At 38.0% G+C, this 17,345-nt stretch overlaps 2 protein-coding genes across 9 annotated transcripts; one reads left to right on the top strand and one right to left on the bottom strand.

Annotated features, from left to right (window-relative positions):
- Positions 1–1,527: 1,527 nt before the first annotated feature.
- LOC105038379 (uncharacterized) lies at positions 1,528–4,899 on the bottom strand. Its single transcript, XM_010914168.4, has 4 exons — positions 4,550–4,899; positions 4,384–4,444; positions 4,121–4,265; positions 1,528–1,932 (listed from the first exon to the last, which is right to left on the bottom strand). Exons 1-4 carry the CDS (start codon positions 4,815–4,817, stop codon positions 1,681–1,683), a joined length of 726 nt encoding a protein of 241 aa, XP_010912470.1. The 5' UTR covers positions 4,818–4,899; the 3' UTR covers positions 1,528–1,680.
- A 1,504-nt stretch (positions 4,900–6,403) lies between these two features.
- On the top strand, positions 6,404–17,305 carry LOC105038380 (uncharacterized). Of its 8 annotated transcripts, none has more exons than XR_012141998.1 (6): positions 6,404–8,576; positions 8,813–8,987; positions 9,166–9,214; positions 10,419–10,516; positions 14,458–14,579; positions 14,713–17,305. XR_012141998.1 is itself a non-coding variant. In XM_073258993.1 (5 exons), the coding sequence occupies exons 1-4, from the start codon at positions 6,895–6,897 to the stop codon at positions 10,487–10,489; spliced, it is 1,977 nt and encodes a 658-aa protein (XP_073115094.1). In that variant the 5' UTR covers positions 6,404–6,894; the 3' UTR covers positions 10,490–10,516; positions 11,220–14,304. The 8 variants fall into 8 exon arrangements, 5 of the variants coding, with proteins under 5 accessions (XP_073115094.1, XP_010912471.1, XP_073115105.1 ...); XR_012141997.1 differs by lacking the exons at positions 14,458–14,579; positions 14,713–17,305 and adding exons at positions 11,220–11,357; positions 13,918–14,304; XR_012142001.1 differs by lacking the exon at positions 10,419–10,516.
- The last annotated feature ends 40 nt before the right edge of the window (positions 17,306–17,345 follow it).

The following is a 17,345-nucleotide window of genomic DNA, read 5'->3' on the forward strand; positions in this document are numbered from 1 at the left end:
GGTAAATCAAAACAAGGAGCTTGTTTCCTATGACGATTCTGTGCTCTTCTTGCTGCCTGCAACAAAATAATATTATACGTTTAGATGTCCGGCCAAGTGCTACACCTCAACATGTTCCCCGAAGAACCAACTAGTTCTGGGTTTGTGTGGCATTTCATCTCTAATGACAACTCATCCACAGATTCTCCAACCTCCGTCAAGGAAAAAGAAAACCATTTAAGCAATCTTTTAGACAGATAGCGATGCAGAAAGTGAGGAAGGAACGTCATTGATGGTACCTCGACCAATGAAGGCCGGCAAGTAGACTGGATGAGTAAGAGAGACGAGAAGCAAGGGGATCCAGGGAGTCACCGGCAAGGGAGAACTTTTTTGAAAAGTATAAGGAATTGAAGATTGCTAAATGGTGCATATTTAAGCTGCAAATCATGAGGGCTGGTATACGAATGTGCATAATACCAAGGACAGGTGAGAGAACCTAGCTTTATTGATGCTGCTCGCATGCTTTCAACTGAAGCTGCAACCTGTCCAAAATTATGGGCAGATATCATAGTTGCTGCTATCAGTTTGAAGATGCAAATGGGCATGTCATCCTGCAATCTGCCTTGAATTAGTATTGATGAGTCCTTAAAGCAATCAAATCAGCTAACAGTATTTAAACTTCGATCCACCGTCATGGGAATTTTAATCATTTTAAGCTTTGAATATGCTTTATCATAGAAAAGCAAATGCACCAGCGAACTGACTGAGAACAGAGAGATGAATGTAACATCGCTTTCCATGCTATTCATCTAGGGGGCATGCAACGCACTTTGAACTAGATTATTTTGACGAACAGCAATTAGAAAGCGGATGGAAGTTTAGCGTGGCAAGGAGGCTTTAACCAGAACACAAGGGTGAAATAACAGTTTCTTCTGTATCTCTGGAAATGCTAGGCAGATGAAACATACCTAAACGATTGCCAAAGCGTACATCATTTGCTTCTGGTAATCAACTGTTCGCTTACGCGAACCACATTGCCGCCAACATAAGCTTTGCATTCCATCTTTGCCATTCCAAAATTTCTTTGCAACTTGATCGGTGCTGTCCTTATAATTTAGGTGTCCCTGGCAATCACAGGCTTCCGAAATCCTAGTTTGTCAACTCATGCAAAGAGAGATCTCTCAATCGCCACCTACTTCGGTTGCAGCATTGCTATCTCTCTCTCTCCCCGGAGACTTGTCCTGCATCGTCACAGCCATCATTGGATATTCGATGAAATTAGTTGAATCATATTGATTTCAATTGTTCTCTGTGGCAGTCATTGTTTTGTTGCATAGGTACAATTTGTTTCAATTCCTGTTCTTTCAGATGGTTTGCTCCATTTTATTCTGCGAACTTAATCCCAGCAGTATTCTATATCTTCTTCTCAAATGGGACAAACAAACTTCTGCGAATAATATGGTATCTAAGAGCTAGATTACAAAACATTAACCCTATACTTTTCAGAGGCTGAACTACGAAAAATAGGAAGATGTTGGCTACGGTAGGTCCTTTTTGGTAAAGCTCATCAGATGGTAATAGATGCACAGGGAAGTTCCTTGTGGCAGAGAAGTTTGAGTACAACACAAAATTGAAACAACTCTTTTATAGATCAGAGTGATGTGAGGCAGATCATATCTAGATCATCGCCTCTCACACAAATCATTCGCTTCCAGTGGCCATCAGAAATTCACCCTCGCAGACCACATCACCACCTACGTATGCCTTCCCTTCCATCTTAGCTATCCCAAAGCGTTTTTGCAGTTTGATCAGTGTCATCCTCATAACTAAGGTGTCCCCTGCGATCACAGGCTTCCGAAATCTCACTTTGTCAATCCCAGCAAAGAAGAAGTTGTCACGGGAGCCACCTACTTCTGGCTGCAGCATGACCAGACCGCCAACCTGTGCCATGGCCTGCCACAGTGTGTCCATCATTATTTATCAGAAGTACGCAAAATGTACTGCCTTTTCAGATAGAAAACAAGGTTATGGTGATGAAAGGATTGCAGGTAACATCTAAACAAACTGGAAGCACATAGCTTTAGGACAAAATACCGTAACTAGAGTTTTACCTTTGTATAGAGACAATCTTAAGGATCGACCACCCTTAATGAAATATATGCTTGTCTCAGGCTCAGAACAAGCTTAAAATTAGTTTATAAAACACCAATTATGTACAGCTAAACATTAAACAAAGCCTATTTCACATGGGGCTCGAAAGTACTGCATTGCTATACTAATGATAGATTACAGGACCTACAGTGTGTCAGCGGCTGAAAAGGTTCAGTTTAACCATTCCTGACTAAGATTGCATTGATTTTCAAACCAGCATCATCCAGTTCCAGCTATCATAATGACGCTCAAGCCAGGAAATCAAAGTCTACGCCCTTCTACAACAAACCAGAAATTTTAGAAGACATTGCAACAAAGAGCAGCTATCATATAGAATGATGAAGATTTTAGTTTTCAGCCCATAGCATTTGTAATTTTGTATTGGCATCACTAGTATGCATACTTCAGATGAGGTGCTATTAAAAGATTATCTCGTACATTCTGCATGGTCTGTCCAAGAGACCATTTGCATCACGTGCTTTCTGAATTGGCTATGTCTAATTGCCAACCACGAAGCTCATTTGGTGGGAAATTTGCATACAATTTCCAGATCTGAGTTTGACACTGCGATCATACCTTGTTACTCCATTTTACTTGGATCTAGCCAAGAAGTAACCTAACTATAGATTTCAAATAATATATTAACCTAATTCTAACATCCACTAGAAGTCTAGAACTACTTCCAATGGGTTTCTTGAAAAAGAATCTTTTTTGAAGATCAAAATTGAAAAAAGCCTGACTGAGAAAATTAGTGATATCAACTTATACAGGCAAAATTCTGCTGCAAAATGACTATTGTATCCTTGCTTAATTTAATGAGATGCACCAAGACCAAAAGTTATCCCACACATGTTTCAAGTTGGGAACTTAGGATCTGGGAATAAGACAACAAAAGATTCAAAACAATTTCATGACGAATAAGTGAGCAACTTCCTCAATATCTCCAAAAAGACAGGAATAACTAGAGGGTGCCCCCTAACTGGTCCTTTGCAAAGTCACTCTTGACACAACTCAAATGAGTTAAAAAAGATGCTACTAGGAAGTTTTGAGATATTCATCAAGGTTTTCTATACTAACCTGTACCACTCAATATCGAGCCCACCCTCCCGACCCAATAAGGTATTGGTAAGGTAGAAAGGGCTCAATATGATACTGTACAGCTGTTGTATCACTTGTAATAGTATGCCAAGTATCAATATGGAGGTGTACCATACCAACCCAACCCATACCAATAAGCTACTTATATGGAGGCCAATACCGAGACTAAAACCTTAATATTAACAAACAAAAACACCAAATATAATATAAGATCTTACATAAAATAAAATATGTAAATCAAGGGCTGAAACTGGATGAAATATGAATTGGATACCAGTATATTCATGTCCATATTTATTTTGTTTGACAAATATAGACATGGATATGAATATTAGTCAGATGAAGAAAATTCATATCTATATTTATCTTAAACAGATGCAGATATAAATTGAATACTGGAAGTATAGATATAAATATTTATGACCATAGAACCAAAGATATATAAATTAAGTTAATAGCATATTAATGTGGTTATATATTTTTCTTAAAAGTTCATGAGCGCCACATAAAATTAAAAATAGTTACAAATAGATTCGGATATTCGTATACGGACCGGATAATTGTCTACCTATATTCATATCTATTTTTTTTTAACAGATGTAGAAATGCATTCAAATATTAGTCGGATGCTCAAATTTTTATTCATATTCAAATAAATTTGGATACAAAAATGGATTCGAATGGATATTATCCAGTCCACTTTCATGAGCATACTACCTCAAACAAACTATACTAGATTTCAGGAGGACTAACCAGACATTAAGACATGCATCTGGCAAGAAGTAAATCACTAACACTAAAGGAGCAAAAGTTTTAGTAGATCATTGAGGCATCTTAACTTGCAACAAGTAAAACGCAAAATAAAGTAATCAGCAAGAAGGAGAAATTATACCTCAACCATGAGAACACCAGGCATTATCGGCCTCTCTGGGAAGTGACCAGGAAAGAAGTTATCATTAATCGTCACATTCTTGATACCTACAGCAGTAACTCCAGGCTGGTACTCGATCACTCTATCCACTAGAAGAAACGGAAACCTAAAACAAAATAATACAATAAAAATAAGAGTAACAACAATGACAACAACAATCATCCATCCAAGGCATAACCCAAATCTTCCAAATCCAAGATCGCAAGTTTCTCCAAGAAACCTACCGATGAGGCAAAATGTCACGGATCTGGTTGATGTCCATGACAGTCGGAAACGGCGGAAACCCTTCAAAACCACATTTTTATGATTAAAAAGAAAAAAGCGATGAAATCAGCTCAAGAAGCTACAAATCGGCGTTCTGAGGGGAAAAAGAACCGAAATGGGACTTACTCTTCTCGATCGGGACTACTTCTTCCGTCTTCACCGCGCCATCGACGGAGAAGCGAATCAGGAAGCGGCCCCGTCTCTCCCATCCCAGCGCCGAAGCGGGGGATTTAGGATTTGTGAGAGATAGAACGGCAGGAAAAGCATACCTCGGTTGAGATTTGGGGAAAGGAACGGGGAGGGGTTCCGGAGTGGAGCGATGGCGAGAGAGCGATGGATTGGGGTGAGGTGGAGGCGTGGAGAGGAGAGATCTCGCCATGGCGGAGGCTTCCATTTCGAAGAAGAGAGTAAGAGAGAGCAGAAGAGAGAAAATTGGATGACGGACGGAACAAAGTATGGCTCAGCGAACACTTTCGCAAATGTCTAAGATGTCCTAATTTGATTATCGAACCGATATACAGTTTTGTATCGTATCCGATACATGTCATTAATTATATGATATCCGATTTGAGGCAGAGGCTTTTGATTCTCAGTGTTCATGACTCAAAAAAATTAAAAAAAAAAATTAAAAAAAAAAATCATGCAGGTGACAACCACCTAGCATCTACCAAAGTTTTAAAAACAACTTTTTTTTTTAATGTAATAGATTTCACAAATATCATTATTCATTATATTAAATGGCCATTATTCATCTAAAAATAATTATTATAAAAATTGGAGTGCCGCTCAGGCTAAAATGGCTATTAGGGATTCCGAGTATATGGCATGGTATTGATTGCTAAGCCTAACTTACGCTCCATCAATTATCCATTTTTACGTGTTGAAACCGAGCAGTGATCTAATAGGTGATATACTGATATCTAGTATTTTGGATATAAAAATTAATGCTACTATAGATAATTATAATATAAAATTTTTGGTTTTATTTTTCATGAATATATTCATTATTTAGTATTTTATCAAGAGAGGGGTGCAATTAAAAAAAAAAAAACAACCATATTTGATTATTATAAAACTAAACAATGTATTATAATTTTTTTTTATTATTTTTATGCACATGTTACAATTATGATGAATGTGAAGTAGAATCTTAATTTATTTTGTTCCATTGAATATCTAACTTGATCCTGGTAGAACAGATTTTTATTGAATTTAAATTAGATTCAGAATGGATACAGATAATGATAAAAGAAAATTATATAATATTTGATAAAAATATATTTAATTTTTTATGAGATAAAAAAATATTTATAAAAATTTTTTTCTAAAAAATTTTAGCTTTTTTAATTGTCTAACCTATATAGTCCTATTTTAAGATTCTATTTATTCCATCTTAAGATGAGTACAAATTAGATATGGATATTAGCATCGGATCAATTACTATTTTTTTCATCATGAAAATAAATTATTATTTATTTATTAAAAAAATATAATTTATTATTTTAAAAATAAGGACATGTTGGGACCTAGCCCCAATTGCTTCCAAAAGAAATACTTTATGTGCCATGGATGATGCAGCACTACACACATCATCCGCGGTTATTGATCTATGCACGGCATCGAAAGAAAATTGTTTTTTTTTTTCAAACACCATATTTCCACGACGTATATAAGTCAATGATCGTGGATGGTACGTAGGGTGCGCAAATCCCATGCACTGAATTGGGCTTTGAGTTGGTCGGATTAGGTTTGTCCTAGTCACAACCAACTAGGGCCTAGGGTGATCCGAGTGGCAATCAAAATGCTAATCGTGAAATTAGTTTCAGACCGGCGCATGTTAGTCACCGTTCCGTACGTAGGCAGTACGATACAAACTGGAAGCCAATCATAACGAGCCACGTGACTGTCCCACAGGGGATATCGCCACAAGGGCAAAGAAGAGGTGCCAAAAAAAGTACGAGTTGTTCTCCAACTCTACGTGCTCTTAGATTTTATTGACACAACGGCCAAAACGGCAAAAGCCACGCTGCTTGTGAATTGACGACATTCAGGCGAGTGGCGGATCCACTAGCCTTGAAGAAGTCCGGATTCCAGTCGAATTTTTGAGTTTTTTTGTCGTAATTTGGTCCGAGCTTCTGCCGTTTCTCGAATAGATTAGGGTTCTGGCCGGTTCCCGAATGGTCTCAGTCTGAGGAGGTTTTTGATCGGAGGAGCCGGTCTGGCGGCTGATATCAGTTGCGAAAGCCGTGATTTCTTTTGGTAAATTCTGTGCCTTTCTTTACTCAAATTAGGGGTTTGGGAACAATCTAGGATTTTGATTCGAGTTCAAAGAAAAATTTCCACCCTTCCCTCCAAGAATAAGAGGTTTTAGCGGGACTGCGAGCTGATAGATTTGAGATTCTTGCTGGAGTTTTGGCTATTGATCTCCTTCCCTTCTGAAGGGGAGGGGTATACCACTGGGGCCAAGAAGTATGCAGCCCAGGCATCGAAACCCGGGTGATGGAGTTGGACCAGCTCCAGTGGGGCTCGGCTTGGCCCCCGGCCGGAACCGCGGCCGCGGCGGCTTGAGCCATAGCAACTCGAAGCCCTACAACCCTCCTGGCAAGTTTGACATCCTCATGGAGGCCGGGCGGCTTGCGGCCGAGTACTTGGTCTCCAAGGGCGTGCTGCACCCCAACTTACTCCCTGGGAACTGCCCCAATGAGAATTTAAAGGAATTCAAAGGGCAGAGAAGAGAAAACCCAGTCTATGAATATGATCGAATGGGATATAGAAAGATAGCAAGGAAAAGGATGGGTTATCATAATAGAAGTTATGGTTCAGATTGGGGTAGAGGTAGGGGAAGGAAAGGGCCATGGAAGGAGAGAAGTAGAGTGTATTCTGATAATGTGGAAGATGCGGAGGATTTTGCTCCTGGATATCTTAGAGATTGGTGCAGTGCGATTGATGAAGTTGGAAGCAGTGTCTCGAGGGTTGCTGAAGATGAGCCACCATTAGAAGGCGAAGTTGTGGGTGAATTGGGATCTGAGCTCGACAATACTGGATCTAAGGTGTGTTCTTCCAGCACTAGGAAAGATGTGCTGTTGGAGGGGAATATGGATATGAACAAAGGGATGGATGATGTGAAGGTCTCAAACTCAGAAAGAAGTGGTGAGAGTGGCGAATTGGAAAAGAAGACTCTGCTGGAGGATGATGTGGTTGTGAATCCTTGTGCTGCTGAAGATGGACCAGTAAGCAAAGATGGCAGTGGTCTGTTAAAATTCTGTAATTTTGCTAAAGTACCTACCAGACTCCGGTCATCACTGGCACATAGAAAAGCAGTAGCTGATCAAGGTCCTAGTACTGGGGGGAGTGACAGGGTTGAAGTTGCTTCAGGAGGAGGGTCTCAGGTGGTTGTAGAAGAAACTCCAATTGAGAGTTCCTCAGATTCCCGCACAAAACAAATAGACAGCCCAAAATGTGAAGAATCTGGTGTTCCTGTTGTGCAATCCTTGGAGGAACCTGTAGACCCTGTTCCTTTAATGCAACACTTGGAGGAATCAGTAGACCTTCAACATGAAACCCTTCAAAGCCCTTCAGGTTTCGAAACATTCACAATGATGATAGATGTGAAAAATGAAGATAGATTATCACAACAATCTAATGAGAAAGAGGAATCTGAGAAACAAGTTAATTCATCTCCATCCAGGGTGTCGCAGAATGAGTTCTCTCAGCTTCATGATGTGAGAGCAACAAAACCTAGCCCATTTACTGAGATGCCACCTCAGCATGAAGAAATGATTGGGGCAGCTGATCAAGCAAAACTGGACGTTCCTACTTTGGTCACGAAAGTTGAAGCTGAATCTGTTGTCAAGATGGAAGAAGAGAAAAATAATGAACCCACTTATTTTAAAATCTGTGACATTAACCTAATGGAATCTCCTGAGATAACTGAGATCCCTGATGATCCTGTTTTAGACCAAAGTCATACAGCTGCACCTGCTCTGCAAACTGAGAAGCAGCTTCCTGTAAATTTTGGCCTGTCAAAAGGTATCAATGCAAATGATGCAGACGACTACAAATGGCTTTCAGGTGTTGACAAAGTGATTCCACTGATTGATTTAAAAGCTGATTCCCTGGTTGAAGCCAATGCCTGTGATTCTTCAAAACCTAAGTGAGCTTCTTTAACATGAAAAAGAACAACTTTTTGTCCCTTGCTAGTTTATTTCCTCAGTTTTCAAACATTATAGGTGATATATCAGAAAGCTAATTTCACAAGTCAAGGGACTCATTTTGGGTTTTCATGTGCTGCAAAAGTCACGCGGCTGTTTTTAGTTTAATTATACAATTTTGGTAGAGTATCTGTTATGTATGCAGACATAACTAAACAATAATCTGCTTGTAAAACAGTAATGAGATGATATATCCAAGCCTGGAAAATTTTTTGAGCCACCAGACCCATACAGATGTTCTTCCTGCCATTCAGGATGGCTATGGTCTTGGGATCCCTGCGTACCTTGGAGCTGATATATCGCAGGCAGACCTTAGCAATCTTCAGGCTGGAATCGTTCTTAATGGTGCAGAGGTACTATAAGTATATGAATTATCATATATACTCATTTTTAAAACTGAATGCTTCATCTGCCACTTGATGACCTTATCATAACTTGGGCATGAAAAGTATTGCAACATTTTCCTACATGTTTTGCCATTACAACATCAAAAATGCTAAATATTTCTTTTGGCTATTCTTCCTCCTTTAGGGGTTTCCTGGAGTTGATGATTCAATATATGGATCTCTTGGAGATATAGGTATGCTTGATTTTTAATTGCTGTTATTTTATTTCTTCAAAAAATGGCTGCTTTACCAACTGATATGATCTGTGGGATCCATTTATTTCAAGATTTTATAAAAAGCCTAATATCAAGGACCTAGCTGTCATCATTTCTGGATTGAGTGCTTTTTACATGTGTCTGTATGTGTAAGAAGAAAAATTCAGAAAGTAAATCCTCATATTTATCAAAATCTTTATGATTATGAGTAGTTGTTGAATAGATCCATAAAACATGAATCAGACTTTATGAATCAGATATAGACTTACTGAAGAGTGGAAAGCAAAAACACTTGTAGTTCATGCTAACATCAGACTTTATTTTCCCATGCCTTTTCAAGATGATTGTTTCATCAGAATGAGATGAAAACTAACTTGTACATCTATGGATTTCTTTATTTTTATTCTGATTTTTTGTTACGTCATGATTTGTGTTTGAACCTGGGGAACATGGATATGTTAAATCACATGCCATGTTTGTATCAGATACTGATACTTGTTGTGTGCTTCTTGGAATGTGTTTGATATTTGTGTTAAGTATCATATTTTTCAAAATTACAAAAAACACTCTGGTTACTTCCAGATGCACTTGAGATACTTTTCAATACCTCCAAAATGAGGAGAGCATTTTCTTTCCTTTTTAATATTAACCTTTTAAGAGTAAAGGTCAGTTTTGGAGTCCATCATGTTATTATTAAAAATATGATGTATGGAGATTTGAATGATGACTAAGTGGTCAGCTTGCAAAAGTTGATACTAACACCAAATATGGTCTATGTTATTGTGAAAACATACTATCCTTGATAGATGCAGACATATGTACATATTATATGTCTATGTAGTTATACATAATGTAATGTGTATGTATTTGTGGATGTATCCTACAGCCATATTGTATCCTTTTTTTTAAAGATTTTCCCTATATCAGCATGTCCCTTCTCCGATATTTGTTTTGTGTCTATGCTTTCTAGGTTTGAACATGCACAAAACTTTGTTTTACCAGACTTTTGTCTGGAACTTATTCAGATTAATAATTTGTATCCTTGTTTGGCTGGATATGGATACAGATGCTGAGATGATTAAGAAATGTCTTGTTCAGTTTACAAGCTCTGTCTAAAGACTATATATCGGTTTCTTTGCACGTTTTAATTTTTGTTCTGAATAACATTTTGTGTGCTTTGTAGGCTTTATGGAAGTCTGGGACCAGCCGCCTCAGGATTATGAGCCATCTCTGGATTATGAGATGTTCTTTTGAGCCATTTCCTGAGATGCAGCATTAGATGTAAGACTGCCTGTTTTTCATCCTCCAGCAATTTCCATTTTCTGGACCAAAGACATGTAGAATATAACAGAATAAATAAATTTTGGTTGCTGGGGTTTTATTTTCATTATTTAAGTACCATATTGTCACGCCCCCGATCTGAGATTGTGAATCCAGGATCATGGCAACCGCCGCATACTCATAAAATTTTTTTTTCATAAGCATGCAAGGCATCTTATCATGCTATCCTAAAACAACAGCGGAATAATTAGTCAATAATTTAAATCTATAACGATCTAAATTTCTAAATTGATATCTTAATAAATTCAACAATGATTCATAGGCCTTACAATAAATTCAATAAGACTTTCAACCTAAAATAAAATTATGGAGATTCTGCTTCTGATCACTCTTCCATTCATATCTTGTATCATTTTAATTCCTCAACATCTGTAAAAATAGTAAAATAGGAGGTAATGAGCTAGACAGCCCAGTAAGCAATGATCACTTTCAACAGATTTCATCAGGCATTAAAGTAAATAATTATTTATAGAAAATAAGCATATCGAGTTCATCAATTTGAAATCAATTTCGATTATGCAATATAGTTCATGCCAAATTTATTTCTTTTTCAAAATTCGAGTTTCTTTCGAGATTTCAATTTCTTTCATTCTTAAATTTTTTTCGTCAACCATGAGCTATGATCACATTTTCTCTGTGGCAGGGTCATAACACCGCGTATCTTCTTGCGGTGAGCTGCGAATCATCTGGCAGCAAAGTCCTTCGGAACCGCTGATCTCTCTGACGATTTGTCGTTGGTCTCTCTGGCGACATAAACCCTCAAGACAAATCAATTGCCAATGTATATGCCCTCATTGGCATGGTCCTTTACATAGTCTGGTTGTCAATTTATATTTATATCAAAATTCTTCATAAATCATGTTTCATATTCTAATTTTGATAATAAAACATATAATCATGTAGTATCGAAATCAATCAATATAATGCATCATGAAATCAATATGTTCAATTATGCTTCATCATAACATTTCAAATAAGATATTTTCATAACAAAATATCATTCATCCAATTCATGCATCGTTTCACAAATCATATCAGAAAAATACATTATAATTTGTCGATAAATCTAAAAAAAATAAAACATTACTTACTTCGAACGCATTTCAATAAATCCACATAATTTTATAAATTTTCTTCCAAAATTCTTCAGTTCATAAATCATATCACAATATCCGATCATCAGGTGTCAATGATACCTATACGAGATTAAATTCAATAATCAGAAAGAATATGAATATCATATTTCAACGGTTTAGATTGGGTCCGATCATCTAATCAAAATCTAATTAGGATATAGACGATACAAAGTTTGACTATCAGATCAAATCGGATTTGAAGTGATAGGACCGAAGTTTCTTCATTGGTTTCATAAAATTAAGTAGAGAGAAAAAATCAGAGGAGAGAGAATTCATGAGGTACAATTTGAATTGATCAGGTGACACAATCCAACATTACGATTGGTCCAATATCTCGATTGATGAAATCAACATGATCAAATCAAGTCATGGTTAGATCGGGATCATGGATGATCAAATCTAAGGATTCATGGTCTGATCAAGGTGCTGGCATACTACCTGACAACCACGAATCAGGATGCTTTCACTAAAATCATTCAAACTCATCAAAATAAATTTTTTTTTCTTGATAAATTCTAAAAAAATAAACTTCTAGAGAGATAAATTCATGAAGATGAATCTGTATTAATTAGACGATACGGTTTTAACAAATTCGATTGATATGATCAAGATAAATTAATCAATTCATGCTGAAATTACCATATGAATAATTCAATAGAATTATAGGTGATAAAATCTAAAGATATTTGATCTGATCAAAGTGGGTGCCAGTACGCTATCCGACAATCATAGATCAGGATACTTCATTAGATCAGAAATATTAAAAAAAAAATTTCATTGATAAATCGATCAAGAGAGAGAAACAGTTTTAGAGAGAAAAAATTCTAGAGAGAAAATTCTAGAGAGAGAAAATTCATCTTGGACTCCTCAGACGATATGATTCAACAAATCCGATCGATTAGATCAAATCATGCTAAAATTATCATGTAAATAATTCAATAAAATCATAGAAAATAGAATCTTAAAAATACCTAATCTGATCAAAGTTGGTGTCGGTATACCGTCCGGCGATCACAGATCAAAAATCTATCACTAGGATCATTTAAATTCAGCATCATTCTTCTCAAAATTCTAAAAAATTTTAGGAGACAGAAATAACATAGAGAGAGAAAATAGAGAGAGACTAGAGAGAGAAAGAGAAAGTAGAGAGAAAAAAAGAAGGAGAGAGAGAAAGGAGAGAGTCTATATTTTTTTTCTAATTTTTCTTCTTCTTTTTTTTTTCTTTTCTTTTTTTTTTCTTTTCCTTCATTCTCGCGGCTTCCTTTGGGCCGAAACAGGGAACCTCACAATCTCCTCGATTAGTCGGCCGGCCGACGGCCGATCGGCACGAGACTGGCCGGCGACAAAAGGGCGACGACGGACGGCTCGAAGGGACCCAAACTAATGGCCGACGGCGACCACCGGCGCCCGAAAAATCGAAGAAAAGAGGGTCAGAGGTTTCTTCCGCAACAAAATCCGACGATTTCGATCGCCGGCGATCGTGCACACGGGCATGGGAAGGAAGGAGGAGAAAAAAGGGAGCGAAATCGGGCTTACTTCGAGCTCCGGTGACTGTTGTGGCGAGGAATCGAGGCGAGCACGGTGACGGGCTCTTGCGAGTAATTTTCGGCGATCCTCGTCGTTTGGCTCCGATTTTCTTCGTGGGAGAAAGAGAGAAGGGGTCTCCCCTTTAAATAGAGTCGGAGGGAAGCCTCTTTCCGACTCCGGTTGGGAGTCGGTGAGAGGAGGAAGAAGGCTCCCTTCGGGAGTCTTCTTCTCTGTTTCTTCTTTTCATTTTTTTTTTTCGTTTGGGCTGGGGTTTGTTACATGGGCCGGGCTATGACACATATGATTACAAAAGCGGGGAGAATGTCTTTTTTTATTGTCTAATACACGAAGCTTCTTGTCATTAAGTATAGCAATTTTCTTTTCTATTGAAGTTTTATACCCTGATCAATTAATTTTATTTGGTATCTGTTGAATTATAAATTATTGGTATGTTCATGAAATAATTGGTTGATGAAGATGAATCATATGATTTTTCACTTATATCATATCTGAATTTCCTTTCAACTACAGCTGGTCTTTCATGCAATGCACATGTGTCCACTTTATGTTGCACAAACACCATGCACATAAACCACCATCCCAAACATATCCAAGTATACGAACCAAATAAAGGACCACGATAGGCTTAATTATCTTTGCTGATTGCCAGTAATGTAGTTCTATGCAGCTGGAAGGGGAGTTGATGGCTAGCTGTTCCTGATCTTAGCGTAGGAGTTTAAAACAAGAGCAGGAGCTGATTCTTGAATTTTAATCTAGGAGTTGGTCCTTGCTCTTCCACTAGACCACTTTGGATCCTGATTTCTGTTTATTTTGCTGCAACCATTGTTTAGAAAAAAGAGCTTCATTCCATCATGTCTGTACACTGAATATATCCTGGCTTGGCTGTTTGAGTGGCAAGAGAAGTAGAGTTAATCAGCAATGTTTCCTCTGTGACTGATGATTCTGACATTGTTTATGTACTCTACTTCAATATGCTTGACGCTCTGCAAAATGTTATGAACTACATCTAACAAGTAGATGACATAATGCTGTCATTGGAATAAATTGGCTTGGTGTGTCGGGGATTTCCCTGTAACTTGGTTTTGAGAATCAGTAGCATTATTCCTCTGTGAATGAGTTTGGTGCTGTTTAGATCACCTTTTGATGTACATTATAATTTGAGATAAACTGAGATCATTGTCACTAAGTTCTGTAAAGGTTAAAATTGGAATGCTGGAGAGATCAAGAAATCAGGAGACCAGGTCATCCAAAATATGACTCCATTTGTGATCCCCAACTAAAGAAGACATTTATGATGCATGAAGAGATAATGATAGAAGGTAACACTGATCTCGCAGGGACTTTTTTTTTTTTTTTAAAAAAAGGAATTATTGCTTATATCTTTCTGCTAGTTCAAATCAGGCATGCTTTAAACAGTTGGATACCTACCTGAAAATTCTTCAATGCATCCAGGTTTCTGAGTAACCTGGTTTTCGAAAACCGAGATTAGTGGTGGCTGGGTCGTTGGATGTATATGCTGCCAATCTGATGATAATTTTGGATGACCATCTGCATAGTATCACATCCTTCTAGCACTTAACATCGGTTGACTTTTATATTTGTAGCGGTTAATCTTGTTAATTGATTTGTAATGTTTACTTTAATTGGTGTAGGAGCTCTTGTTCCAGTTTTTTCCTGTGTTCAGATCTTGTTTCTCATGAGTTCCAATTATAAAGTGAAACATTCTAATACATGTATCTGATTTTGACACTTAAAGACCTGCGTTAGCTTCTATTGACATACTTCGTTCAAGGAGATGGTTCTGTAACAGGCTGGTTGTACCACTCAACTTGCAACCAACCATCGAGCACACCTAGCAACTTCTAGGAAAATAGTTGACCATCATTATATGAGTAGAACAATATAGTTTAATCAACCTCATCACAAGCAAAAAAAAAAAAAGAAACAAAATATAGGCATTAGGAGGGAAATCAAATATGTCGATAATGCTCCAATAATCATACCCTTTTTCTACTGGTTGGAGGAGGTTCTAGTGGTTTCGGTTAGGCATTTTGCAAAAAATGTCTACTTTATTTTTAGTTTTTGCAAGAATAAAAAATGGAAGAAAATAGGGGTAGGAGAGGAAGGGATATAAAAAAAATTACAAATGCACTTTTTAAATTTTATCATTTTATATTTAAATTTCAAAAAAAAAATTTAAGCACCCATCAAAATTTTGAAAATATTACAAAAAATTCTAGCTGTTTGTCTCTGTTAGACAACATTATAATGTAAGAGTAACTAAGAGATTAAATTTCATGAAATACCATAAGTATCCTTTCTTTTTAGTTACTTCAGGGATTAGAAAAAATAGAAAAAATTTTAAAATATATATATAAAAAGAAGGGTGGAAAAAAGATTTTTTTTTTCTGCATAAATTAATCAATTTTTTTTTCTCATTTCTTTCTCTTTGTCGGAGATCTGGAAGAAGGAAAGCACCAAGAGAGATTGAAGGGGGACGACCGACGTCGATGAGGACGTCCATGAGGGAGAAGGCGATGGTAGAGACTGGTGGGAGGTGGGTGTTTGCAAGAGGGAAGACGATAGTGAAGACCGATGGGAGACAGGTGTCTACAAGGGGGAAAGCGATGACAAAGATTGGTGGAAGGTGTATATCCATAAGGGGTAGACTGATGCTAGTGAGGGCATCCATGAGGGGGGAGGTAATGGTGGAGAGCAGCGGGAGGCAGTCATCCGCGAGGGAAAAGGCGACGGGAAAGACCGACGGGAGGTGGGTGTCCGCAAGGGGGAAGGCCGACGCAGGTGAGGGCATTTGCGAGGGAGAAGGCGACGATGGAGACCGACAAGAGGTGAGTGTCCGCGAGGGGGAAGATGACAGTGGAGATCACCGGAAAGCGGGATCAGTGAAGGGGAAGGCGACGGCAGAGACCGATGGGAGGTGGGCATCGGCAAGGGGGAAGGCCGATACCGGTGAGGGCATCCATGAGGGGGAATGTGATTGCGGAGACTGATGGGTGGTGAGTATCCGTGAAGGGGAAGGCCGATGCTGATGAGGGCATCTATGAGGGGGAAGGCAACGACGGAAACCGAACAAATCTCAGAATATATACACGGTGGATAGCGTGCAATCAGGAATCAATGAAGTATAAGGATAACATGACGTGTTATCCATCGTGGGATTTTATATAGTCCAATTGCACTTGATGATTCAGAAAAAAAAAAAAAAAAAAGAGAAAAAGTCAAGTATGAATTGAGGGTATTTTAGTTATTTTATTTTTTTTGTTAATGCTATTAGACTGGAGACAGGTGGCTGAAATTTTTTGTAATATTTTTAAAATTTTGATGGATGTCTGAAATTTTTTTTTTTAAGACCTAAGTACAAGATGGTCAAATTTTAAAGAATGTTTCTATAATTTTTTTAAAATATATTAGAGAGGAAAGAAAAAGGAAAAGAACCTCTCATGGATCTGGGTTGTATCTTTCGAGCACAGATCGTAGAGCATCTTGAACGTTGTCATTTATCTAAAGGCTCAAAGCGACTAGTGGATGAGTCGAACTTATTGAATTTGTTCTTTGTCATCGTCTGCCACCGTCCATAGAACCGGTCAAGTCCAATAATGCAAAGACTATTATAAAGCTTCTCCCCCAATTTCAGTTATACCAACCCGCTCGCATGCCCATGGTCAAAGGGTTAATATGTACCACACAAGATATGAGCGGAGATAAAGTCTCTTACCGACCTTACTTTTCTCCTACACTCTAATCCATGGACTTCACATGAAGGAAGCTTTTTGAAACTTCGAGCTATCTCCATTTAAGAGCGATTCTTTGTGCACCGCGCCGCACCGCGGTGATTGGTCGCCGCAAGCTTGGGTGGGTGGTTTCCGCGGTAGTCACCGCGCGCGGTGCAATAAGAATTTCGCCTCCATTTAATTACTCCCTTTTTTTTGACCTTCAATTCAAAGTCAAGACCCATTTCATCCGGCGATTCCCGTTTCCCCAGTTTCGAAATTTCCAGATCGTTTCCCCGCGCTCTTCTTTAGTGCCCGCTTCTACCGGAGTAGTCTATCGAAGCGAGTCATCCA

Source organism: Elaeis guineensis, chromosome 1, assembly GCF_000442705.2.
Source record: "Elaeis guineensis isolate ETL-2024a chromosome 1, EG11, whole genome shotgun sequence".
NCBI classification, from domain to species: Eukaryota; Viridiplantae; Streptophyta; class Magnoliopsida; order Arecales; family Arecaceae; genus Elaeis; species Elaeis guineensis.